General features: G+C 43.7%; 1 protein-coding gene across 2 annotated transcripts in view; it reads left to right on the top strand.

Moving 5' to 3' along the window:
- HTR7 (5-hydroxytryptamine receptor 7) overlaps positions 1-24,892 on the top strand; it is a 41,128-nt gene extending 16,236 nt beyond the window's left edge. Inside the window, exons 3-4 of one of the 2 annotated variants that reach the window (XR_014526178.1) lie at positions 12,558-14,555; positions 15,426-17,612. Coding sequence is in view for 1 of the 2 variants with exons in the window: in XM_083503110.1 (XP_083359236.1) it covers positions 12,558-13,307; positions 22,422-22,464 (793 nt within the window). In the remaining variant the exon portion in view is untranslated. Of the gene's footprint in view, positions 1-12,557; positions 14,556-15,425; positions 17,613-22,421 lie in introns of those variants that run through there. The other variant, XM_083503110.1, reaches the window with a different exon arrangement.
- The last annotated feature ends 837 nt before the right edge of the window (positions 24,893-25,729 follow it).

Raw genomic sequence — 25,729 nt, 5'->3', positions numbered from 1 at the left:
AGCCAAGCTTAACTAAGGATGTTTCTTGGAATGGCCCCACACCTCCCTTGGGAGTCTGCCTAATTCCTGCCACATTTGTTGTTCTCCTTTGTTGTCAGGATAGGAAACATTGGCTGCAATAAAAGCCCAGCAGCCTTGGATGTGTCTCCCCCCCCCCAAGGGCAGTCTTAGCTCTGCTGCCCATTCAAAATAAAGGATTTTTTTTCTTTCCAAAATCCCTCATAAGTTGCACAGGCAATCTGGCACCTAACTAGACCAGAGACTACATTCACATTTGCATTTGATGTGCATATTTATATATATATATATACAGTGGTACCTTGGTTTACAACCATAATCCGTTCCAGATATCTGGTTGTAAACCAAAACAGGTTGTAACCCAAGGCGTGCTTTCACCAGTGGGGCCTCCCCCCAAAAATTAATCCAAAAAATGGGTTGTAATCCAAAAAAAAAAGGGGACACGCACTTCTGGGTTTGACGTGGTTGTAATCCAAAATGGTTGTAATCCAAAGCGGTTGCAAACCAAGGTACCACTGTATTTAAAAAAAGGGAATTGCAATGACTGATGTAGAAACATAATTAATGATATTTCAGTAACTATCAGCCTTCTCCCAGTTTTGCAGTCTGCATTTTTAAAAGCCCGCATGATGCATTTTATGCCCTGTCTAATTTGACCCCATGGCCATTAGCATTTCTCTTACTCTGATTTTATTTTGTTTTAAAAGACTTGGCTGCTATATTCCTTAGTGCTATGATGAAAGGAAAAACAACAACACGCCCCTCTCCTGAGATACATACCCCTTAGCCGGCTTCTTTATGAAAGTATCCAAAAACTCAGTTTATCAACTCCAGGCTGTAACTGTGAAGATCGATTCTAGAAAATCTTTAGGTGATTTAACAGGGAATGATTTTCCCCAGCCGCATTTTCTTTCACTGTTCTTTACACTGAGAAGAAGGGTAACAAAACAGTTTTAACATTTGTGTAGGAGTACAGAAAGCCAAGTTATAGTACAGATGAGAGACTAGTTGTGCCTCTATTTCCAGTCAGCAATTAAATATTTTTAAATTAAACATGTCAGTGGGTTGTTTTAAAAGTAATAAATTATTTCTGGCATGGGAGAAACATCCTGTAAGATTATGGAGATGTATCATTCCACCGGTCTGGGGGATATTATTCATCAGGAAACAAAAACAAAGGGATGTGTGTTGAAGTATTGTTGTTTAAAAGAGAAAAATGGTCAAGAGTTAAAGGTTCAACAATTTACTGGGTTGCCAGGCCCAACCCAAAGAAACTACCTGTGACTTTAATAGCTTTTTTGTGGTAGTACTGATGTCTTTGATCTAAAGTTGGTAGCTTAATTTTTATTCCTTCTTTTTCTCTACCCACCCCAGTTCATTCAATTATGGCAGTTAAGACATAAGGTTCCCAGGCAAAGGCCCAGGGTTAGAAATTAGCCAGGCGCCAGGTGTGTTTTGCAACTAGTGCGGGTCCAGTTGCAACCATGTGGAGATCTCTAGATGCTAGATTGGCAGCTGGGAAAGGTAAAGGTAAAGATGACCAAAGGTAAAGGTAAAGGACCCCTGGACGGTTAAGTCCAGTCAAAGGCGACTATGGGGTTGCAGTGCTCATCTTGCTTTCAGGCTGAGGGAGCTGGCGTTTGTCCACAGACAGCTTTCCAGGTCATGTGGCCAGCATGACTAAACTGCTTCTGGTGCAACGGAACACAGGGATGGAAACCAGAGCGCACACAAATGCCCTTTACCTACCCGCCACAACGATACCTATTTATCTACTTGCACTGTTGTGCTTTTGAACTACTAGTTTGGCAGGAGCTGGGAAAGAGCAACGGGAGCTCACCCTGTTGTGCGGATTCAAACTGCCAACCTTCTGATTGGCAAGTCTAAGCGGCTCAGTAGTTTAGGCCACAGCGCCACCTGTAACCCAGGTTTAAGGTGCCATTTAGCGATTAGATTATATACCTGAGTTTCTAACACTGTCCACTTCTTTGCTCCCTGCTTACAGTAGTATCTCCCTACATCCCTCCAAAAGTGGCCCCTGTAGTTGGGCTCTGGGACGGCACTCTGTTAGACAAAGTGGGCCTCTAGAGTAAATGTGGAGGATCTTTGGCCCTCCAGATGTTGCTGGACTTCATCTCCCATAATTCCCCTGCCATTGGCCATGCTTGTTGGGACCGATGGAAGTTGTAGTATGGTAACACCTAGAGGTTCAAAGATTCTCCACACCTCTTCTAGAGGGAGATTTTTGAATTCCTGCATGTACACTAAGGTGCTACTGTGATCCTGTATTTTGTTGCTTCAGCACAGTCTTAACTCCAGTAGGGGAGTTTCTGCATAGTTTTGTCTCAAGTTCACTCATTCATATTGTTTTCTGTGCTATGTATATTTGGAAAATGGCACCATTGTTCGATGCTGGGGTTATATTTCTGGGTTCCTTTCCCTTCCTCCCCATGGTGGAACGAAGCACTCCTGCATCATTAACTTAGTGCTTTCTTGTGTTTTTATTGCCTTTTAATGGGAACATACAGCAATAATTGGCACTTAGAAAAATATTATGCTTTTAAGCAGCATGTATAACAATGGGAAAACATTCCATCCCAAAATATTACCGTCTTTCTCTATTCCTCTTTTGCTAATGAATGTAAAAGCTCTTTCCAAATTTCAAATGGTGACTCTGACTGCATTCCAAATGAGTCTTTGACTTAATTTTAGCTTTTGATATGTTTTAGCACAATTAATATGTTTTGGCCTGGTTTCTAGCTAGGTTTTCAAATGTGGCTATTGGTTACTTTCAGCTGTAGTCATGGAGTAGTTTTGTGGGTGGCTAAGGTGTGTTTGGGGGCATCTGCAGGCACCGCGTTGGTGACCCCCGAGCTATGGCATATCTGTGAACCTCTTAAAATGCCCTCTGGTCTGACATCTGACAGTGGAATGCCTCTGGCTGACATCTCTAGTAAAAGCAGAAAAATTTCCATTCAACTCTTAACAGCTGGGCTTTTCCACTTGGAGGATGATTGATGCCAACATATAATTTGTATATTATGCTGGCTGTGTGACTTTCATCGTGAGTTATGGGGATCAAAGTGGATTTGCAGCTGGGTTTCTCACATCTAAATACCAACACTCTATGGTATCATTGGCCCTTAAGTTATGGACTCTGAAGCACCCTTCATTTTCGCAGGACTCAGAAAGTCCCTGGCATCTCCAGTTAGGGCTGAGAGTCCATGCCTGAAACTGTGGAGAGCTGCTGTCAGTTAGTGTAGACAGTACTGAGCTTGATGAATCAATGGTCTGACTCAGCGTAAGGCAGTTTTCTTGTATGTGAGCAGGTACAACTGTCCACTAAGGCCTAATTAGTATGTCTGCTTCCTGTGCCATTTTGGTGATTTTGGAGGGAATCAATACAGGGGCAGAATGACTGATCCTGTTAGTTTCATGCCAGCTTTGTTGAGTGATACAAGAATTGAGCTTCTATTCTGTGACATAACAGAAAGAAGGTGCACTGTTTTATTGTAAAGATGGGCCACGCAATTATTCCCACACCCTTTATACCAAGGGTGGGAGCAAGACAGATCTCCAGGCTTCTATAGTCAGGGAAAAGCCGGAACTCACCAGAACTGTGTTCCAGCACTTATTTTGTGTGTTGTGGCAGCCCCGTAGTGTTGTGGTGCTGTCCCCACTCAGGGCTGTGCAATGCGGGCAGGGTGAGCCGGTGAAGAAGAAAAGTCTTGCCCCGCTAAAGAAAGCTCAACAACTTTGGGTGGACGCTCCCTGCAAAGTCCCGACACCCCTTTTTCTATAAAAAAGCCCTTTCTATAGTGTTTGTTTGTTTATATCATTTCCTTATGCCAGAAGGCATCAATGTGACTTACAGCAAACAGTAGAAAAGGTTCTGGCAGTGCTTCCCTCCTCTCCGGCTTGCCCAGGCGCGGTGTTAAGGCTCTTTCTAGCATCCTCTGGTCCCTGCACCTCTTCTCCACTGGAGGTGGGGCTTTCCTCCTCGCTGGAAGAGGAACTGCTTTGCAAGATTTCCGGAGGCTCCCTGTAACACAGCTCCCCCTCTGTCTCTTGCCTCTGAGCTGATGGCAGTTCCCTAACAGGTTCAAATCCTCCCTCAGCCATGAAGCTCACAGGGTGACCTTGGGCCAGTCACTGCCTCTCAGCCTAACCTACCTCACAGGGTTGTTGTGGAAATAAATTAGGAGAGAGAGAGTCATGTATTACACCTTGAGCTTCTTGGAGAAAGAGGTGGGTATGAATGCAAGAAAGAAGTAAATAGGATTAATTAATAAAGATTATTTTTAAACAAATATGACATAACTGTCATAGAGGCAAACTGCTGAGAACCAAGAATGACCATGTGCTAATTCCAAACAAAGCCCCTACCTTAGGGTTGCCATGTGTCTGGAATTTCCCGGACATAGCCAGGATTCGGCCATCAGAAACAGTGCCTGGGTAGAAATCATTCAATGCCTGTGATAATCCGGACGTATGGCAACCCATGTTGGAAGTGTAGATTTTGGCAAATTTTGCAGCAACTTTTGTGTCTGGATTTTTACCTTTTGAAATATGGCAACTCTACCTAGTCTATCTCAGCATGATCATTGTATGAATGAAGAAAGCCGATAAATAGCCCTCACTGGCCTTGTTCCACAACCTCTTTGAGTGCATTTGGCCCAGCTTGGATGTCTCCTCGAAGTGTGACAAGGCCTCTTGCTTCTGGTCTGGTTAGACAATGGTGGGGTTTGAGGTTGTGGGTGCTGTAGGTGCCTCTGGAATGTAGCCTGCTGTACAAAGTTCAGGTCATAGCCATAACATGCCCCCCTCCCCCTTGGAAGACTGTCCATTGGGGAAAGTTTCTCCTCCCTGCTTTATTCACTCATTTCGTGTCCTGAGTGATTTGCGGCCTTCCGCAGTGTTGATTGTGCTTCTATGGATGGCTCTCGAATTACAGGCATAGTTCAAGACTTTATATTTTCTGTGTTTGCTCAGGGAAGAACAAAGGCAAGTAATGGATAAAACAGCGCACTGAAAATGACTCCACTTCTCCATAGATAAATATTGTTACAGCTTTATCATCCAAGCTATGAAGTAGGCTGAGAAGGCTGCATTCATCATCTCCTACATCATTTGCATTCTAAGGAGTTTTCTTTTTAAAAGTCTTAGCATATTTCCACCCCCCTAACCTCTCAGAAACTTAAATATATTGAGGAAAGGAGGAAGTATTGTTGGATATTAAATCCGTTACTACCAACAAAGTGAGGGTCGGGGGGTGGGGGAACCTGGAACTGGTCCGTAGGCCCAATATCATTATCTTCCCCACCCCACCTGTCAATCACCTAACATCATGTTCGGTGGCCTTTAGTCTGCTGGCAGGGGTCAACAGAAGCCGCTTTCAAAGCACTGTCTTGAGCAGTGGTTTGAAAGCCTTTCCCAGTGGGCTGGGGTGCCAGAGGTTCCCCACCCTTGGACTAAGAGACAGTGTGTGTGTGTGTGTGTGTGCGTGTGTGCGTGTGCGCATGTGCAAGAGAGAGATATTTCAAAACCCAGCTTTCATTTCTGGGAGAAAAGGGTTTGACCTTCCTTTCTATGGTTTCCACCAGCCTCCTTTGCCCCATGAGTGTGAAGGCAAATGGCCTCTGTGTCAGCATTGACATGTTCTGCCATAGCCTTTCCCCTTCACAAAGGGGTCGGGAAATGCTTCTGCCTCAACCGGGCCCTAGTTTTCCCCACCGTCTGCTTTATCTGGTGGAGCAGACTTGGTCCTGGCCAGCTGCATTTAACAGATGGTGCGGCTAGTGCTTAAGATAGTAGCGAGACAGAGCAACAAAATGACGGCAGGTCCCAGAGATCTAAGTTGGTGCATCACACTGTTTATATACTTCACTTATTGCTTTTGGGGCCAGGAATATTCATTGAACACAAGGCATGCTGACTGCAGTGCTGCTGGGGGAACCTGATCCAAGCTGGCCAGGAGCCTCTTCATTATTTTCCTGGCGAAACACATGTCTGTCATGTCACCACTGCAGTCATAATCCTCTGTGTATGTGTGTGTGCTGTCTATGCCATTGTTTGTGTGCATATATTTCACAATAAACCACACTGCACTGAAGCAATCTACTAAACAAAGGCAGCTGTTCAAACAGCTCAGGACTCGAGGAGTGTGTGCTTGTAGTGTTGGATGTTACTCTTGGCAACTGCATCTTGTTTGACTTGGGCTACAGTCCACTCGCTTTCTCCTGCTGAATGTCACAAGGCAGAACCCACAGTTGGATCGCCTCTCTCTTGTCACTTAAGGGAAGCCATTCTGTATCACCTGTGGTGAAGGGTGAGCAAGGAATGCCTGGAAAGCAGGTGGAGAATTTTGTGCTTTGAAAGGGAAGGGCCCTAGCTCAGCTTTGGATGGTGAAGGCTCCAGATTCAATCCCTGGCATCTCCAGGCAGGACACACAGAGAAAGAACCCTGTCAGAAACCCGGTTAGTCAGTATGGCGTAACATGGGTTGCCTGTGCCCGGGGCTGCGTGGAGGAAGGGTGGGACGGAGGACACATGCACTTTCAACTGCCTAATGGTGTCTGTATCACCCAGAAGATTGTAGCTGCAGAGATAAGAGTCACCTGGAGAAGTCACTTCCTGGTTTGCATACAGAAGCGTTTTCAGCTTCTCATGCTCCTACCGTATTTTTCGCTCTATAAGACGCACCTAGTTTTGGGAGGAGGAAAACAAGAAAAAAAATATTTTGAATCCCAGAAGCCAGAACAGCAAGAGGGATAGCTGCGCAGCGAAAGCAGCGATCCCTCTTGCTGTTCTGGCTTCTGGCGCAGCCTGCATTCGCTCCATAAGACGCACACACATTTCCCCTTACTTTTTAGGAGGGAAAAAGTGAGTCTTATAGAGCAAAAAATACAGTATGTAAGAATAACAGAGAAATAAGTAGACCAGAGCAAGGGAATCTATGGGCAAAGATGAAGACGTGTCTATTATGAGAGGGTTTAAAAAAATTTTTTTTATTCCATTTCATGATAAACATAGATACAAATATATATTCCAAGAAAAATGGTGAAAAACCAATAAGCACCTGCATGAATAAGAGAGGGTTTGGAAAATCTCACTAGTGCAGAAAACAGAAAAAGGATAAGGAAAGGAGGCACAGCAATTATTTGCAGCGGACGTATTGGGAGTTAGAAGTAAATGGTTTCAAAACTTGGCATCTGAGGAAAGAAAGGGCAAAGGAGAAACCCTGCTGTGAAAGCACCTCCGCTGCCAGATTATAAACGACTTTTGAATGAAAGCGGAATGAAGAAGGATCTCGAAAGGGATGAAACGCTTATTTCTGAAGACGGAAATGAGGAAAATGAATAGCCAAGGAAACATACAGAGAGGTAAAAGGAAAATAGAAAGCCATGAGCAGTAGGGGAGCCAAATGAGAAGCGTGTGGATGACAGATAAATGGAGTAAATATATGTACACACACACAAGGCTTTTAAAAAGCCATTTGCAAGATAGGGGACTCATTAAAAAAGAATTCAAGACAATCACAGGGACAAAGAAAAGAACACAGGAAGTACAGAAAGACATCAACGCGGATCATATTAAAATTAGGAAAGGGAAAAAAACTGATGATGGAGTTGATGCTAAAACTGAGATTTGGAGAAGAAAAGCTCCCCTATGTGTAATGTTTGCAAGGCCTGCTTTGATACAGCGTTTGGGTTTTATTGCATCACAATCTGGAGGTATTCCAGTCCAGGTTTTATCAGCTGCCTAAACAAAGAGTCTCTCTCCACTGGTTGGACTTCAGAACTAGGCAGTGATGACAAATTCTGGTATGCTTCACTCTACATTTCCATGTTGAACACTTCTAGGTAGTCATGCTTGCACTGACTCTGCACCGTCCTGAGTCCAGGAAGCACACCATCCCATAGAACATACAGTGGTACCTCAGGTTACAGACGCTTCAGGTTACAGACGCTTCAGGTTACAGACTCCGCTAACCCAGAAATAGTACCTTAGGTTAAGAACTTTGCTTCAGGATGAGAACAGAAATCGTGGAGCAGTGGTGCGGCGGCAGCAGGAGGCCCCAGTAGCTAAAGTGGTGCTTCAGATTAAGAACAGTTTCAGGTTAAGAACGGACCTCCGGAACGAATTAAGTTCTTAACCCAAGGCACCACTGCAATGTTTGTGATGGTATGGGCAGTAGTCTGGTTTTGGTAAAGAAAAGAAGAAAAAAGGTGCCTCTCAAGCTCATGAAGTAAATACTGTAAATCAATATATACAGTTGTACCTTGGTTTTCGAACAGCTTAGTTCTTGAGCGTTTTGTCTCCTGAACACCGCAGACCTGGAAGTGACTGTTCCGATCTGCAAAATATTTTTGGAAGTCAAATGTCCGATGGGGCTTCTGCGGCTTCTGATTGGCTGCAGGAGCTTCCTGCAGCCAATCAGAAGGTGCACTTGGTTTCCGAATGTTTTGGAAGTTGAACAGACTTCCGGAACGGATTCTGTTTGACTTCCAAGGTACGACTGTATTGCAACTCTGGGAGGGGTAAACTACAGTTCCCATGATTCTTTAGGAGGGGAGAAAATGTGTCAAGTTGCAGATCCTCTCAGTGATTTTCTGCGCAGGGGCTGGTATATAGGGGTATACAAATCTGCCAATTTTAGTTCTCTTAACTTGTCATTTTCCAGTCTTAAACACAGTGTTCTACATTTCTGCAACAATTTGTGGTCCACCCCCCAAGCCCCTACCCCTAATGAAAATTCAACAGTGTTTCAGTGCAAATTTTCCCCAGTACACATATCTTTGTATGCAATTTTGATTAACATAATGAATTTTTGCAAGCAATTTTCTCCAATATATATAATGCATTTTCTATATTATTTCCACCAATATATGCTTCCCCCCCCCACATTTTCCCCTAATATATGCATTTTCTGTACTTTCTGTATGGTAGGAAAACTGCATTGCAAAATTTGGAGAAGCGTGAATTTCAAAGGATAGAGGTGTTTCAGTTCACATATTGGTTCAATAACTGCAAATGAGGTAGATTCTTATTAAAAAGCAAACAAAAATCAAAATTCTTCCTTATGCCTACTGATACATGTATACGTTTCTGTTCAGCCATTCTGCACACTTCCTGCAGAGTAGGCAACTGAATTATTTACTTTGTGTTAAAGAAGAATCTTAATTTTCAAGGTTAATCGAATGTATATATTGAGGCGAATGGTTTGAGGCATACAAGATTGATGCTGTTTTTATCTTGCAGCTGAAATAGAATTATTAGTGGGACTAGTTTGATGTATTTTTATGTAGATTAATGTATTTTAATTTCAAATAGCATATTTTGTAGAACCAATATAGTTTTGCACTGACATGTCTTTCTCAATCTAATACATTTTAATCACGTTGCTTTGTTGCTTGTGCGGTTTCTCAAAAATACCTGAATGCATTAACTTTCAGAAATATATAATATACATATGATTGACCTTAAATAGGACCGTTTTTAACCCTTGGACACTTAAAAAAATAAAACTCTGTTAGGAAATGGCTAGATGTCCATTAACCTTCCTAAACAGAAACTTAAAAAATAAAGGATTGGTGGACATTTTACTACCCCAAGCCAAATTCTAATGTATCTAATGTGCTGCTAGTGTGTGAAAACAGTCAAGATCCCAAGATTCCCAGGCATGGACCTCCAGATGGTGGAGACATTGGGTGCCATTCTGGTCCCTGTGCATCTTCGCTTGGCGTCAAGTGGTTGATAAAGGTAAAGGACCCCTGACAGTTAAGTCCAGTCGCGAACGACTCTGGGGTTGTGGCGCTCATCTCGCTATACTGGCTGAGGGAGCCGGCATACAGCTTTCAGGTCACATGGCCAGCATGACTAAGCCGCTTCTGGCAAAACCAGAGCAGCGCATGGAAACGCTGTTTACCTTCCTGCCAGAGCGGTACCTATTTATCTACTTGCACTTGACATGCTTTCGAACTGCTAGGTTGGCAAGAGCTAGGACCAAACAACAGGAACTCTCCCCGTCACAGGGATTCGAACCGCTGACCTTCCAATCGGCAAGGTCTAGGCTCAGCCAGGTGCAAAATGTGCCTGGCGCCTGGTGATTTTCTAATGCTGTTGGACTCCCAATTTCCATCATTCCTGACCACTGGCTGGAATGGGAACCCAAAAAACATCTAGATGGCATTACATTGGCTTAGCTTATAAAGTGCCACAAGATTCTTGGTTGTTTTTGCAGGGACAGATGGGTGCTGCTTTCCCTCTGAACATAATTCCAAACTGTTGAACTGTCCCATCAGTCTGTCTTGGCAAAACTGTCGAGAAACATGTGGAACTGCAGGTGAAACATAAGCATTTGTTAAAACATTCTTACCCTATTCCAAAAGCTGCCTGTTCCTTAACAGCAGGGAAGGGCTTACCTGTGGCTTTTCAGATACTGTTGGACTCCAACTCCCATCAGCGCCAGCCAACATGAACAACAGCCAGAGATTATGGGATTTGTAGTTGTAGATGGAAGACGCCAGGTTACCCACCTGATGCTGAGTAGCATTATAAATGGTGTTAGCTTCATGGATTCTTCCATCTTGTAAAGCTTCTTTTTAATCCTCTGGGTGGGATGGAATCTAAAAACACTTGGACGCATTTTATTTAACATAGAAACCATTGATATGAGAATTAAAGCAAGCGCCCCTTTCATGCAGTGAAATGACCACGGAATGCTCCTTTGTTTCAAGTCATTGTAAGCTAATCAAACCGTGGAAGAAATCTGCGCGTTCCAAAATAGTCCCTGTAAGAAGCGTGACTCAATAATGCTGCGAAATGCCTTTATTCATTTAAGCAGAACGAAAACATTTAACTCTCTTTGAAATTGATTTTGCCGCATTTAGAACATTTATAAATACCAAAGACTAGCATTTTCATTGAAGCTGTTGCTTTATTCTGCTTTGAAGAATCACACCCCAACCCCCGCTCCACCCACATGCAAAATTTTAAAGGCAAGGTTTGAAATGTTGGGGGGGGGGAGCCCACAGAAGTATTAGGGAGAATGAACTCAAACCAAACTTGGAATGAAAACCGGACCCAATCTTTGCTCCCGAATCAAAACCAGTGGAGACTGATCCATCAGGGAAAATCTGGCATTGCCCCACCAGCCTCAGCCAGCCCCCAACCGCCTTCCTTCCTTCTTACTTTCAACTTTTCTAAGCAGTGGCACTTGGCTGTCCTTAATCTCAGCTTTGTCCTTGTCTATCTTAGCAGGAAGAAGGACGGGAACAAATGTTGCCTGTCAGTCACTCTGGCTCCACCTCCTCTTGGCCTCCCTCCCAATCACCTTACCAGTCCCAATGGCTACTACTGGCCACCACTATCCTGAAGCCCTCTCTGTGTTGTTGTTTAGTTGTTTAGTCGTGTCCGACTCTTCATGACCCCATGGACCAGAGCACGCCAAGCACTCCTGTCTTCCACTGCCTCCCGCAGTTTGGTCAAACTCATGCTCGTAGCTTCGAGAACACCGTCCAACCATCTCATCCTCTGTCGTCTCCTTCTCCTTGTGCCCTCCATCTTTCCCAACACCAGGGTCTTTTCCAGGGAGTCTTCTCTTCTCATGAGGTGGCCAAAGTATCGGAGTCTCAGCTTCAGGATCTGTCCTTCCAGTGAGCACTCAGGGCTGATTTCCTTCAGAATGGATAGGTTTGATCTTCTTGCAGTCCATGGGACTCTCAAGAGTCTCTCTCTGTAGAGCCTAAAAGTTATTGGTGCCAATGCAGATCCCCCCCCCCAAGGCAAAACCAATTTCAAAGGAGGATTATCCTTGGGACAAGGGCAGGGAAGAAAAGGTCTGTATTTTCCCATCCTGTGCCCATGTTTGCTTTGAACCTGGTAATCATCATCCTTCCCAGTGCATGCTATCTTCATTTTTTTTAAAAAAATACCTGCCCATTGAATGTCTAGTTTGGCTCTGACCATGAAGACAATCAGCCTCTGAGTAGAAATGAGAAAAGACAGTGTTTATGTATGCTCACACTTGCTACAGTGTTCAGCCTGTTTTTATATTGTGGAAACCTTTCTCTCGATCCTTTGACCTAAAGGCCAACCAGTATGGAGCTGTGTACAGTACTGGACAGTTGCAGTCCTATTTTGGCATTTCCCATCATGCAACTCCCAACTCCCATTAGGCCAAACCCCTGAAGATGGGTTGCTGTAAAGCACACTTAAAAAGCTGCGCAAAAGAAACCAAAAACTGGAATTGTTTCATGTGTGTGTTTGTGTGAGAGAGAATAAAATCTGGTTGGTGCATGCATTACCTTTTACTCTCCTGCTTGCTAGTTACCCTAGAAATTGGGTGTTTTAAAGATCCATGCCTGTATGAAATGCAAACACCTTGTTTCATCTTTTGTTTGCAGGTCAAATTCTTATTACTAGCTACAGTTTAGTCTGCGGGGCTCCCCGCTGCAAGTTACAACAGTAGCGGTTTTGCCCGCAAACTTTGTAACTAACGAAAGGCACACTAACTCTGCTTTCTCTCTGCTTTCTAGGTACCTTGGAATCACAAGGCCTCTCACCTATCCCGTAAGGCAGAATGGGAAGTGTATGGCTAAAATGATCCTGAGCGTGTGGCTGCTGTCGGCTTCAATTACTTTGCCACCCCTCTTTGGCTGGGCTCAGAATATCAACGACAACAAAGTTTGCCTCATCAGCCAAGACTTTGGTTACACCATTTATTCCACGGCGGTGGCGTTTTACATTCCCATGTCCGTGATGCTTTTCATGTACTACCAGATCTTCAAAGCCGCCAAGAAGAGTGCGGCCAAACATAAGTTCGCCGGTTTCCCCCGCCCTGAAGAAAACGAAGGGATTGTTTCGGCGAACGGCATCGTGAAACTGCACAAGGAATCGGAAGAGTGCACAAATTTTTCGCGGCTGCTTAAGCACGAGCGGAAGAACATCTCCATCTTTAAGAGGGAGCAGAAAGCTGCCACCACCCTGGGGATTGTTGTCGGGGCATTTACGGTGTGCTGGCTGCCGTTTTTCATACTTTCAACTGCCAGACCCTTTATCTGCGGGACGTCTTGCAGTTGTATCCCCCTGTGGGTCGAGAGGACATTTCTCTGGTTGGGTTATGCAAACTCTCTCATCAACCCCTTTATATATGCCTTCTTCAATCGGGACCTGAGGACAACCTATCGCAATCTGCTGCAATGCAGATATAGGAATATCAACCGTAAGCTATCGGCCGCAGGCATGCACGAGGCCCTGAAGCTTGCTGAAAAGCCAGAGTTTGTTCTGTAAGGTCATTTTGCCTTTTATTACACTTATTTGCTGGTTCTTTGTGTAAGCTTTCTCTTCCAAGTAACACCAAATACAGATAAGAATGATTGTGTCTGATTGCAGATTATTCTTTTTTAGTTGAAGATTTCTGTCAGTCCTATCCCAGTTTGTTGTGGCTTTCCCCTCAAGAATCTGGAGAGAATGCTAAGAATTAGAGCTGCCTTTTCTACCAACTACAGTTGCCCCAGAAAGACAGAATAACAACTAAATAAGTTCATGTGTGAGTGCTTAGCATCTTCATAGTAGTCGGATACCCAAGTACCAAAATTCTTTGTATTAAAGCAGTTGTATGTGAAGAGGGTGGGTGGTTGTTGTTGTTTTTAAAGATAGTGAGCATCTTAATTTAGGATTTCTGTCTAAAGATCTAGTGTGTACCTATACAAAACTGTGTTACTCCAAACTTGGTAGCTGCTTATACCTTTTTTCCGCAGGAGAGCATAACCACAAACTAGCCATCAGGCCTAATAGTTATGGGCACATAGCTGTTGTTTTTAAAGCTCTGCTTTGTGATTGAATGCTGCCATTGATTGGCTCCCATTGTTATTTCCTGCACTCCTCAGATTACCAGCAAAATCTGGTGAATGATCCATGGAGCATTTTGTCCAAATGATTAGGTGCATGCCTGCTTGATGTCTTCTAGGCTTCTTTTTCACTGTTTCTTGAAGTTTAGCTTGACAATGCGTTTAGAAAGCATAAGAGTTTCGTAGGACAGATGGACCCCAAATAAACAATAGTTTTGCTGATCACAGCCTATGAGCAGAATCTCAACATTATTTACTTTGAGTCAGTCCCAAAGACTTTTTATAGAACAATAAGTGGATTTGGGATTGCAGGGTCCGCTGAGGCTAACTGTTGCAAAAAATGCATCTTTGAACACTGGGACCTTGACCAAAATCCTTGCTGATCCTCTATTGAAGTTGAGAAACTAACAAAAAGAAGCAGTGCTATCTTGAGAGCTTTGGTACGTTACTATTATTTGAAATCATTGGAACGACAAACATAGACAACAGGGTGAATTGTATAACTGGAGTGAGGAACTTTTGGTCCGCCAGATGGCGATAGACTCCAACTCCCATCAGCCCCAGGCAGCATGGCCAATAGTAACCGATGATGGGAGTTGGAGTTCAGCAGGAGGGCCACAGGTTCCACAGTCCTATTGTATATGATGTGATCCAGTGGGCCCTTTTAGGCATGTATAAAAACATGCACATAAAGGGAAGTCCTCTTTCTGCACATAGCTGTTGGTTCTCCTTCTGCCCATAACTGCTGCATTATGGGGAAGCCTTGCTTCTTTTCTCTTGCTTCTTTTCTCTTGCATTCTGGGAAGTCTTGCTTGTAGGCTTTTCTCTGCTTTGCACACACTGTACGAACCTGCTCTTCATGCCTAGCTGACCACATCTACAGAACTTGATTGTTATATTGTTTCATGCTATGATCAATCATTAGTAACAGACATCCTAAGCTCATGGAAAACAAACTGTACCTGCTCTTCATGCCTAGCTGACCACATCTACAGAACTTGATTGTTATATTGTTTCATGTTATGATCAATCATTAGTAATTGTTTGTGCCATATTACCGTATTTTTTGCTCTATAAGACTCACTTTTTCTCTCCTAAAAAGTAAGGGGAAATGTGTGTGCGTCTTATGGAGCGAATGCAGGCTGTGCAGCTATCCCAGAAGCCAGAACAGCAAGAGGGATTGCTGCATCCCTCTTGCTGTTCTGGCTTCTGGGATTCAGAATATTTTTTTCCTTGTTTTTCCTCCTCCTCCAAAAACTAGGTGCGTCTTGTGGTCTGGTGCGTCTTATAGAGCGAAAAATATGGTAATCTCTAGTTACAATTTAATTAGGAGGCTTCATGCCTGTCTAGTTCTAGCTCCGATTCTCAGCCTTTAATGTATCAGTGATAAATGATCATATGTAAATCCCACCTCTCACATGTAATCCCCGCCTTGTACTTATGTTAACCAATCACAAGTTTCTTTGTGTATGTATCAACCAATCATCCACAGGCCCACCTGTGGCAATGCTTGCAATATTCAATAAAATAGGCTCCCAGGGCCCGCCCTGACAGACGCCTCATGTTGCACCTGCCTCATAGATAGCCAGTGCTGCTGACTACAACTCCCAACATCCTTGATTACTGGCCATACTACTCAGGGCTGATGGGAGTTGTTGTCCAAAAAATCTGAAGCTATGACGTTGGCTTACCCCTGCACTAGGATATCATTTTCTCTCTCTTTCTTTTCCTTTTGGCAGCAGAACTTGGTACTCTGCTGGGCTATTTCTGGTGCTACCCTGCATTTGGGGGACAATCTGTTCAGTAGCACAGTGGTCTCAAAAGCCTGACTGCACATACCAACTTCTCTGCACAGCTCTCTGTCCACGTTGCATAGATAAGGAACAGGATGTCTCCCTCCTCTGCTGTTAGTGGGAATGAGGCCTGTGTGATCTGTTCAGGTGTTTGCTCAGGTGGTCTATTGGCAGGACTTTGCTGAGAGCATCTGCTTCTTTGTAGGAAAATTGGCCCTGTGTGCTCTCTCGCTCAGCCATCATTCTGAAGAAAGGAAGTTATTGTGCTCTCCCTCTCTCCCTTATTGGGGGCATGAAAGCTATCAAGTGAAAGTAATACTAGGCACCAGAACATGATAAACAATGGCAGGAGTGATGTCAGGGTTGTTGCTTTCAGATCATTTTTGTTTTATGTTTTGCCCAGGTAGGGTTTCTTGGGGGTGTGAGGCAGGGGGATTTGCTTTTGCATTGTGGTATTTTGATATATTTATTTACTGTTGTTTTATTGCATTAGTTTTATTTTATTTTATACTTTTGTGCACTGCTCTGGAATATTTTGATGAAGGGTGGTTAATAAATATTTCAAACACTGATATGTATTTAGAAGGATGTCTATTTAGAAATACAAGTTGGTTTCCTTAAGACATGCAGTTTCTCTGCATTGCTTTCATGAGTGGTCTTCAGAAAACCTCATTGGCTTTGGCCATCCCTAGAAAGCGGGGTGTGGGTGGGGGATCCCGGGGACAATGAGTGGCATGGCTACCATCCAGCAGCATCCCCCGGGCACTCCTTCTGCCTTCTGCCTGGCAATTTCCGCCACTAAACTCAGCCTGCCAACATCCACAGGTTTCATCTGTTCATGAATATCCACCACTTTCCTTCCACACATCACCTTCGAGCACATACACGCATGATTTGCCTCAACACACACACAAACAAACAAACAAACATATGCCAGCTGACTTCCTGAAGAATGCCAACGGACTCATGCACTCATCTTTCATGCTCCACTCATTCACATTAGTACTCTGGCTTTGACTCACAAATAACCACTGGCTTCTGTCAACGGACTTCTGAAGATGAGCTTCAACCAAGCAAATATCAGCCTGCTTCCACCTTACGGCACCTAGCAGCTTCTGAATGTGAACTCCATTGGCTTCCATCCACCAACACATGCCAGCTTCTGCTGGGTCCCTCACCAGACATCGGCCAGCTTCCTACCATGGATATCAGCCACCTTCCCATGCCCCCGCTTGTTTGCAATCCCACTCAGCAAGCAAATTTGCCTTATTATAGCACTCTGTAGCCAGATGACCACTACCTTCCATTTGCCCACTCGCTTCCTCCACATGGAAGAAGACCAGGCAATGAGGCATGCCACAGCAGGGTCCCCGCTGTGTCCTGGTGAGGAAGAGGACTTTAAATCAACAGACCTTTCGCTTGGCTCACCTTTGTATTCACTCACCTGCTTTGTGCTTTTGTGATGTCACCAAAAGTCCTGGGTGTGTGCCTCAGCAGTGATCTATTGATGCGCTTATTATTAATAAGGGTTTCTAGCCCACCCTTCGTCTGTAGTGATACCAGGGAGAAGTACACCATAAAACTAGGGTTCTGGGACCTTTTCCAGTGCATTGACCACATTTCCTTGTGGGCAACCATCCGGGCTCTGTATGTGAGTGGCGGGTAGGGTCAGAGGCAGAGAGGAGCGAAGCAATGGATGCGACTCTTACCCTCGCACAGTAGGCTCTAGTCCAGCTGTACAAAAGCCAGAGGTTTCTACACCCCCCCTCCATATTTCCTTCCAGTTAAGCAGGAACCATTATCACAGTTCAGGAAAACATTCCAACCAGGCTAAAGCAATCGAGGAAGGTGTGGAGCAGGGCCAGGAAGTAGGGAATGGCCTTGGGAGAGTCCTGGGTGCCAGACAGAGGCCCCTACAGGCTGAGGGTTTCCTACCCATGCCATAAAATTGAAGATTTAAAAAAACCTCCACCCTGCCACTGGGTTATTTGAGACCACCCTAAAACTTAGCATCATGGGGGAAGATCACCTGGAAAGTATGTAGACGTAAGTGGGGATGCTGGTGAAATTCTTAAGGTTCATTTTTCAAAGTATCTTCACCTATTTGTTTACATTGCTGTTTAGACCACATGCAAGCATAGCTTTTGATTTTCCACTCCACAGATGGTGTTCCATATTTGTTCAGGGTAAGAGACGTGCCAAATGATTTGAAATAAATCTGCTGCAGGCAGTCGCTGAGCTGAGGATTTGCTTATTAAATGGATGAAGCCGTTGCTTTATCAGAGGCACTTCTTGGCAGGAAAGGGGGAAGACCGCGGGTGGTTGTTTTCTTTTTTAAAATGCTAAATGACTCCTGTCGAGCTTCAAAATTCATTGTGGGTCCTAAAGGTAGGATTTATCAGGGCCTACTATCCTGCGGAGTTCATAGAATCATAGAATCAAAGAGTTGGAAGAGACCACAAGGGCCATCGAGTCCAACCCCCTGCCAAGCAGGAAACACCATCAGAGTACTCCTGACATATAGTTGTCAAGCCTCTGCTTAAAGACCTCCAAAGGAGGAGACTCCACCACACTCCTTGGCAGCAAATTCCACTGTCGAACAGCTCTTACTGTCAGGAAGTTCTTCCTAATGTTTAGGTGCAATCTTCTTTCTTGTAGTTTGGATCCATTGCTCCGTGTCCACTTCTCTGGAGCAGCAGAAAACAACCTTTCTCCCTCCTCTATGTGGAGGTTTTATTTAGGTTTTTTACCTAAAGAGTCATGCTTTGGCTCTTTAGGTAAACAAGCCAAACTGTTTATTTCAAAGATAGTTTGGGGAAAGTAGGGAAACTAAATAACCTATGTTGTATGAAAAAGAATCTGTTTCAGCCCACATTGCAGCTCCTTCTATCATTTCTTTTGGAAACGTGGACAATCCTGGTGTGCAGAAGAACTGCAGCTGAGGGATTCCCCCGCTTCCCATGTAGTTTTGGGAAAGGCCCATTCTTCCAGATTTGCAGTGGCCTCTTTTTAAATTTCTCAGCCTTACATCCAGAATGTTCTGCTTGTAACCTCCAGCTGCTGCTTTCCTGAGGCTGTCACAGCCTTGGCTCCTCCTCTGTTTGATTCTGCCGGGCTCAGGCCTGAGTCGCTGACCAGGGCTTTCCCAAGGGGACAGCTTCTGTCCTTTGCAAAAGATTGCAGTCATTTGCATGCATTACTTGGGAGTAAGCCCCATTGAACTTGCAGCCCAACCCTATGCAGGTTTTACTTGGAAAATAAGTAAGCCTGCATAAGCTGGCAGCCTCCGTGAGACTTTGCTACTGAGTAAACATGCGTAGAGCTGTAAGAGATCTAGAGTAGGCCAGGAATCCTGTTCCAGCCAGTGGTGCCATCAGGGGAAGACTTTGGGGCAAATTTCCAAGGCTCCCAAGCCAGCAGGGCTGGCTTATACCACATTTTCAGTAGTAAGTAAAGTAATGCAAAGTTACCTAACTGCACCGCTTGTTCTTTCTGGAATGATAAGCTTTGTATAAGAACATATTTCAATTTCTAACAGGCAAACATATGGTTCTTACTGATGGTCAGTCATGCTTAACATAAAACAGTAAAAAAAGAGTACTTTTTGGTTCATTTTGTCTTGTTTCATTTACTGACCTTTATTATGTATTATTCCTTCCTTCTGAAACTAGTTTTGACCTTGGATAAAACCACATGGTTAGTTAATTTCATTTCTAATGCCTATTTTCATTTTGATTTCAAAACTTAAGCTTCTCTATTTTCTAATAAAACGAAAGCCAAACCCTGCGTGCATCGTATTCTGACGTGTTGCAAATCTTCACCCTTCAATGTGCTTGGTCATGTATCATCTCCTGCCCTTCCCCACCAGAGTACGATGCTTAGACTGATGGGGGTACCAAAGAACATATTGTGTGTATGTAATGGGGTTTCCCCCCTGCTGATATGCCTGCTTGTTTGTGTTCTTTAGGGCAAAACTACACCCTACTACAAAGAACATGGAGCAGCATCCCTGGGTTGAATCTTGTCCCCATCCCCCATCCTCTGGCTTTAACATTTCACTCAACTTAACCCATATCCCTACATCATTGCAGTGTGCATTTCTCCAGCCCACTCAAAACGTACCTGCTGATGGAAGGAAATGCACTTTGTAATAACTTTGCGGGCACAGCACATGTTAAACCAGATGTTTATGGAGAGAAAAGGAAGCCCCATTTTCTGTGTAGCATGTAGTTCTACCCTTAGGGCTAAATCCTGAATCTCTGTACATCCAAGTGGCTGGGCGTTGGGCAGTGAAACACTTGCCCTCTGTCAGAGAATGCATGCCATCTCCTCTGTTTCCTCGAAAAGTAAGCAGAGGGAAATGAATTCCACCTTCAAAGGACCGTTGGTAGGCTTGAATGACAGAATACTTGGTAGCCTTGAGGACAAATACCCCTCTGTTGCATATGGGGGGGGGGGAGAATACTCCTCCATATTGACTCACCTCGCTCAATCTTGGGTTTGTTTTTTAACCAGCGCTGGAGAAAGTGGCAGGATTTGGCCTTTGTCTTCTTGCACTATTGTGACAGTGTTGCTTTACGTATGTCAGTAAACAGCTAGAAAAGTACTTCCAGTTCCTAAGTGCCTTGCAGTGCAACTGAGGGCTTGTCCAAGAGGTTTCCCCCTTGCCCTACACCTTTCCAAGGGAAAAGCTGCTCTTTCGTGATAGAGCAGAACAAATGGCAATCTGGGGGAAACCTGAATTGCTGTTTGCTCTGACTGAGCAGCAAAGAGCAGTTTTCCCTGGGGGAAAGCAGTGAGACAAGAAGTGAGGATAAGTCCTCAGTGCTCATTTTCTCAGAAGAAAGTTTCACTGTGTCTGGTGGGACTTACTCCATCCCTTGCAAACATGTTTTGGACCACAGCCTTAAATGTCTTTTGAGCTCTACCCACAATTGTTGGGCACTATTTGCATGCTATTATTAGATGAACAAGAATAATTTTCAACACCTCTGTGTTGGCACTTAGTTTCAGTGGGAGGAAGTCTTTCTTCTCGCCAACCTAGCTGGAAATCTTTCCATACAGGAACCTTCCAGAAAGCTGAACTCCATGTTGCCACAAGCAAGCCCATGTTTCCAAATGTGTGACTGTCGAGCTTAGCATAGGAGCAGGGCAATTAGCAAAGAGGAGGTGCTTCCAGGACCACTGTTTTCCCTAAATAAATGCCCATCTTGGGATGTTTATTCCACCCAAAAATCAGTGTATTTCAATTCTTGGAGTACAGTTGGAGGAAAAAGAGGTTTAATGGAAAGTATTAAACATCTCCTGAAGACCCATCTATTTCAGAAGGTTTCTGTGGCTCATAAGATTGATCACATAGCTCTATTTTATTATTTATTGATATTTCACAGAATGTTTTATTCATGTGTTCTTTGGTTTTACTTATGTATTTCTTTGTATTTCTGCTTATAATGTTGAATATAGAGGTAGAGAATCCCACTCATTTTACTCTGAAAAAGGTAATCCTTTCATTACCGTTACAGGGCAAACACACAATTGGAATTCCTGGGTTGCATCCAAAGATACATTTAAGGAAGTTCGTGGAAGGAGAGTGTTTCTAATAAGACACGTAATAAGACACATTGAATAGGTTAAGGCTTAATCTATTGATCATTAATGACATGCTATGAAGCAATGAGAGGTGTGGATCTTAAGGCAAATTAACTTGAAATTCACAGAAAGAAACTTTCCCATTTCCTTCTCCTCTCTGAATCTTTGCCCTGCCCCCAGCCACTGAAAAGTCCTTCTGAATAATAACTCTCTCTCTCTCTCTCTCTCTCTCTCTCTCTCTCTGTGTGTGTGTGTGTCCTGGGGGAAGGAGGACTAGGAAACATCTGTAAATTCAATTAAGTCAACATATTTTGGATTTAAGCCTGATTTGGGGAGATTGTTTCTAAGCAATTTTGCTTCCTTTCTCCATAACTTTGTCTCAGTCTGTAGTCTGCTTTCTTGTTTTCGTTTTACAAAAATTCCTAGGAACCACTGTTATCCAAGACACCTGTAGAATCCTACCTCATCAGCGTCCTAGCCCCTCAACTAAGTTCTGTGTCTTGGTCACATAAAAATGTGACAAAGAGACCAGAATACACACACACACACACACACACACACACAGGCAACTCCCCGTTTGCGTGGGGGTTGAGACCATTGATAAGTAGAGGCCTGCAACATTTCTGAGCTGATGTTTGGCAGGGTGAGTTAGGAGCATCACAGCTCTATCCTCTGTCCTTCCTCCTCCCTTTTTCCCTTGCAGTCATCACTCAGAAACCCCTATTGACTGATTTTCACCTTAGACAAATAACCCCCACTTGTGTTGTGTTGTGATTGTCCCCAGCCTCCCAGAAATCAATCAGGAAAGGACGCATCCATCAAGTGGGAACTTCTGATCAGAACCTGCAGTGATAGCTGTCTCCTAAGCACTGGCCTCTCACCTATCCATTTAACCTTTAGATCACTTCACTTGTTCTTGAACAATTCTGAGAAGGCTTCCTGTTGATGCCACCTTGCTTTCCAAACCAACCAAATTCTGTCTGTATCCTACTTGACCTCCATCTTTCAAAGGGCCGGTTCCTAAAAGTCTCCTATGACCTGTCATGCCCATCCTTGACATGTCATAGGACTCTCTGAAGGGACAGGGAATCTTCTTCTGTACGCTATGATAATAAGTTAAAGAACATTCATCTTGATATATTTCTGTGGTTTTTATTTCTTTGAACAGGAGGAGCTCTGATTACTCAAGAAAAAAGAGCCATGACTTATGACTGGATGCAGATGAAACAGTCATATAATGAATAAGGCACTGCTGCGCAAGGAACAGCGTTGAAGATCCAACCTGCAAGGAGAATGTGATGGGCTCAGGAAACACACAGGGTCTTCTTGGGAAGGGGATACTGTAAAGAAAGTCAATGAGCTTGGTATATTGTATTAAATGTACTTCAGCAGAATACAGTGACATCTCTTTTGATCGCCTTTTCTTTTCTTCAGCTGAACCGATGACCATTGTGTACAAATAAACCATTTTCTTTGTTTGGGGGTGGGGGGAAGAGATGATGGCAAGGTTGCATAGGCAATAAGCAGTTTGATGCATGACTGAAATGGCGAGGGGGTCCCCTCTCAGGTGTGCCTTATGGTGAGGGGCTCGCTCTACTTGTCCTGCCAACTCGATGACTTTGCCAACTGTCCCTGTTAGTTGTTCTTGCACCCCCTTTTATAAACCTTTCAACAAGAGCAGGCAAAATTTCACCCTGGGTATCAATATTTCCCTCGCAAGGAGAAATAATTGAAAAGCTGTGGCAACAGAAGAAACTGTAGATGGGAACTGGAGGCCGAGGCCTGTATCCAGTGCAATGCTAAGTGGCCATCATCCCCCTCAGCACGAGGATTTCCATTTGTGTAATTAGACTTCCCCTCCCACCTTCCTCAGATCTGCTCTGGAGATTTGAGGGACACCCCAGATCAGATTTAGGGGGTGCACAGGGGGAGGAGAGCAGGGAAAGTCCTATTATGCAAGTAGAACTCCTTGTGGGGATGGGACAGTTGCTTAATGCTGCATTGGATATAGGTCTGTGCAACCTTTCATCTTTATCAGTCAATGTAAATTATAAAGATCACTTGGTTACAGTTCTTTAACAACTTGTTTCTGACCAAAATAGGAAGGGTAACAACACAGCTTTAGTTTATTTTTTGCACATTCCACCTCAGCCCCCTTTTTTTGCCCACTTCCTTTCCAACTTGCTCCTCTTCCTGTTGCTGAGAATCATGGGAAGTGTAGACACCACTAGATTTATATTATATAAGCTTTCTTGGAAGTCTATGCTTTGCCAACCTGTCCATGGTTTGGAGGCACAAATGGGAAATAAACTTGCAGCGGTTTAGATATACCAGTTTCCTAGTGCTATGAATATTCAGGAAGGGACTATGATACATAATGTATTTTGCCGGGTTGTTAATGTTTTCCAAGCAAAGGATTATGGTTGTGAAGATGCTTGCCACTGCAAGGTGCGAAATATTCTGGGCTGGCTCCAAAAAAAGGTTAGCCAAGCTTGTCTCAGATGAGAAGATGCAGCACAACCCTAACCATGGTTTACTCAAAAGGGTGTCCAGTTTTACTCCCAGGTAAGTATGCTTAGACTTACAACCATAGTGCGAAAAAAGATCTTAATTGTGTGTAAAGAAATTAAAGTGCATGCTTCAAAAATTTAATTAGCTGCTGCAGAGGGAACAGAATTAGGACTCACCAACACCGCAGGCCTGGAAGAAATTATCCCCAGTGCTTCCTTGAGATGGAAGTTTCCATTTAAAGATTTTTGTCAGAACTGTGGTGGGCCTGGGGTGGAATTGAAACAACCCCCCCCCCTTTGCATCCTGTTCTGAACCTAGCTCAATGACCCACCCACCCAAGACATGGCAGCTATTTAAATTGTTTAAAAGATGCACATTAACTCCTTGGATGCAGTTAACCTCGTATCTAGTTTGACCCTTGGCTAACATGTCCCATTGATTTCCTTTGGGCTTTAGTGCAACTGATATTGAGCTGGTTGACATGTAATGCTAAAAGAACAAAGGCATAGCTGGAACGCATACACTCCTTGGGAAGGATATTGTGGCTACTTCGCTCTTCCTGAAGTTCTTGCTGCTGTGTTGCTGTGAGCTAAGCCATGGTTAGGCTTAGCATTTTACCACATGGTTTGTCTTGTTCCAGACAAGGATGAGCTGTGACCAAGGTTTGTTCTTGGGTTTACAGCTCATGCTTTGTCTGGAGGAGACGTACCATGAACCTGAATTAGGAAGGCACACCATAGCTTAGCTGCAAGCTGTGTGGCCAACAGGAGGACCAAGGGAGGTTTGTGTTCTGTGTGAATCGGTTCGTTCCCTGTATTTGGCCAATGTCTGGCTAAAGAAGAAGGGACAAAAGGATAAAAATGAGATCTACTCAAAAGCAGCCATCAGGTCTAAAATAGGAAATCATTTCTCTTTGACATAGAAGGTAATTTAAATGGCGATAGTGAATCACTGGACTATATTAGGAAAATATAGGGCTACAGTGAATTCGTTTCAGATGATTCAACAAGCAAAACCCAATATATTCAACGCAACCCTTAATTTATGTGTCTGTTATCCTATTTCAATGTCATTTCGGGGTGTGCTAAAATGTGTTAATAAATTATATGAATGGTGGTATGATTTCAGCAGCTTTCTGTGTACTGTATTTCCTGTTCTTATGTGTAGATACCCCTTTTTTCACAGAGAACCATGTTTGTTGCCTTGAACTTCATGAGACCGAGGGTCACATCTGTCCTTTGTAGTGATAACAATAAATAATATTACCCAGACAACATTCTGTCAAAGTTTGCCAGGAATGAATCCATATTTCATTATCAGCATTCATTGCACTGGTTCCTGAATACATAAATGAATGCCTTTTGCTAATTCAGACTGATTTCCTCAAAGGAATGGGTTACATTGCAGATAGATCTGAATGGAATCCATGATGTGAGAGTGATAGAATGAGTGTCTGTCAGCCTTAATATTTCCATATAGGAGAATGGGAAAGCTCTGGTCAGGCAGATTGAGAACAACAGCAGAACAGTCTTCTTGCAATGGGTTCCCACACTCAAGATTAAATGTGGGGACCCTATTGTATTATGAAAGAGGAAATCAAAAGGCTACACCGCTAGAATGATCTGTGCCATGGTCATTCAGCACAGAGTGGTCCTTGCACAGCTGTCACGGTTATCACTGACCATTCAAAGAACACCAATAAAAGGAAAGCTATCTGGTTGTTGTTGTTAATTGCATTCTACACCTATATCACAAGGTGATGAACAAAATATAGTGAAAATGGTCAAATATAGTTAAAAACAACAGAAGTGGAATTTTAAAAGCAATACAAAATGGACACCCACAGCAGAGACCTATTCATTCAATTGAGAAAGCTTGTTGGATCAAACAAACAAAAATATTCAGTTTGTTTTCAGGAAGTGCAGGTAATTGCAGAATTTCATCAGGCTGTGTTGGATTTCTACC

The sequence above is a fragment of the Podarcis liolepis genome, assembly GCF_965112155.1.
Source record: "Podarcis liolepis genome assembly, chromosome: 5".
Taxonomy (NCBI): Eukaryota; Metazoa; Chordata; class Lepidosauria; order Squamata; family Lacertidae; genus Podarcis; species Podarcis liolepis.
Note: the sequence above shows the minus strand (reverse complement) of the source record. Positions and strands in the feature narration are given on the sequence as shown.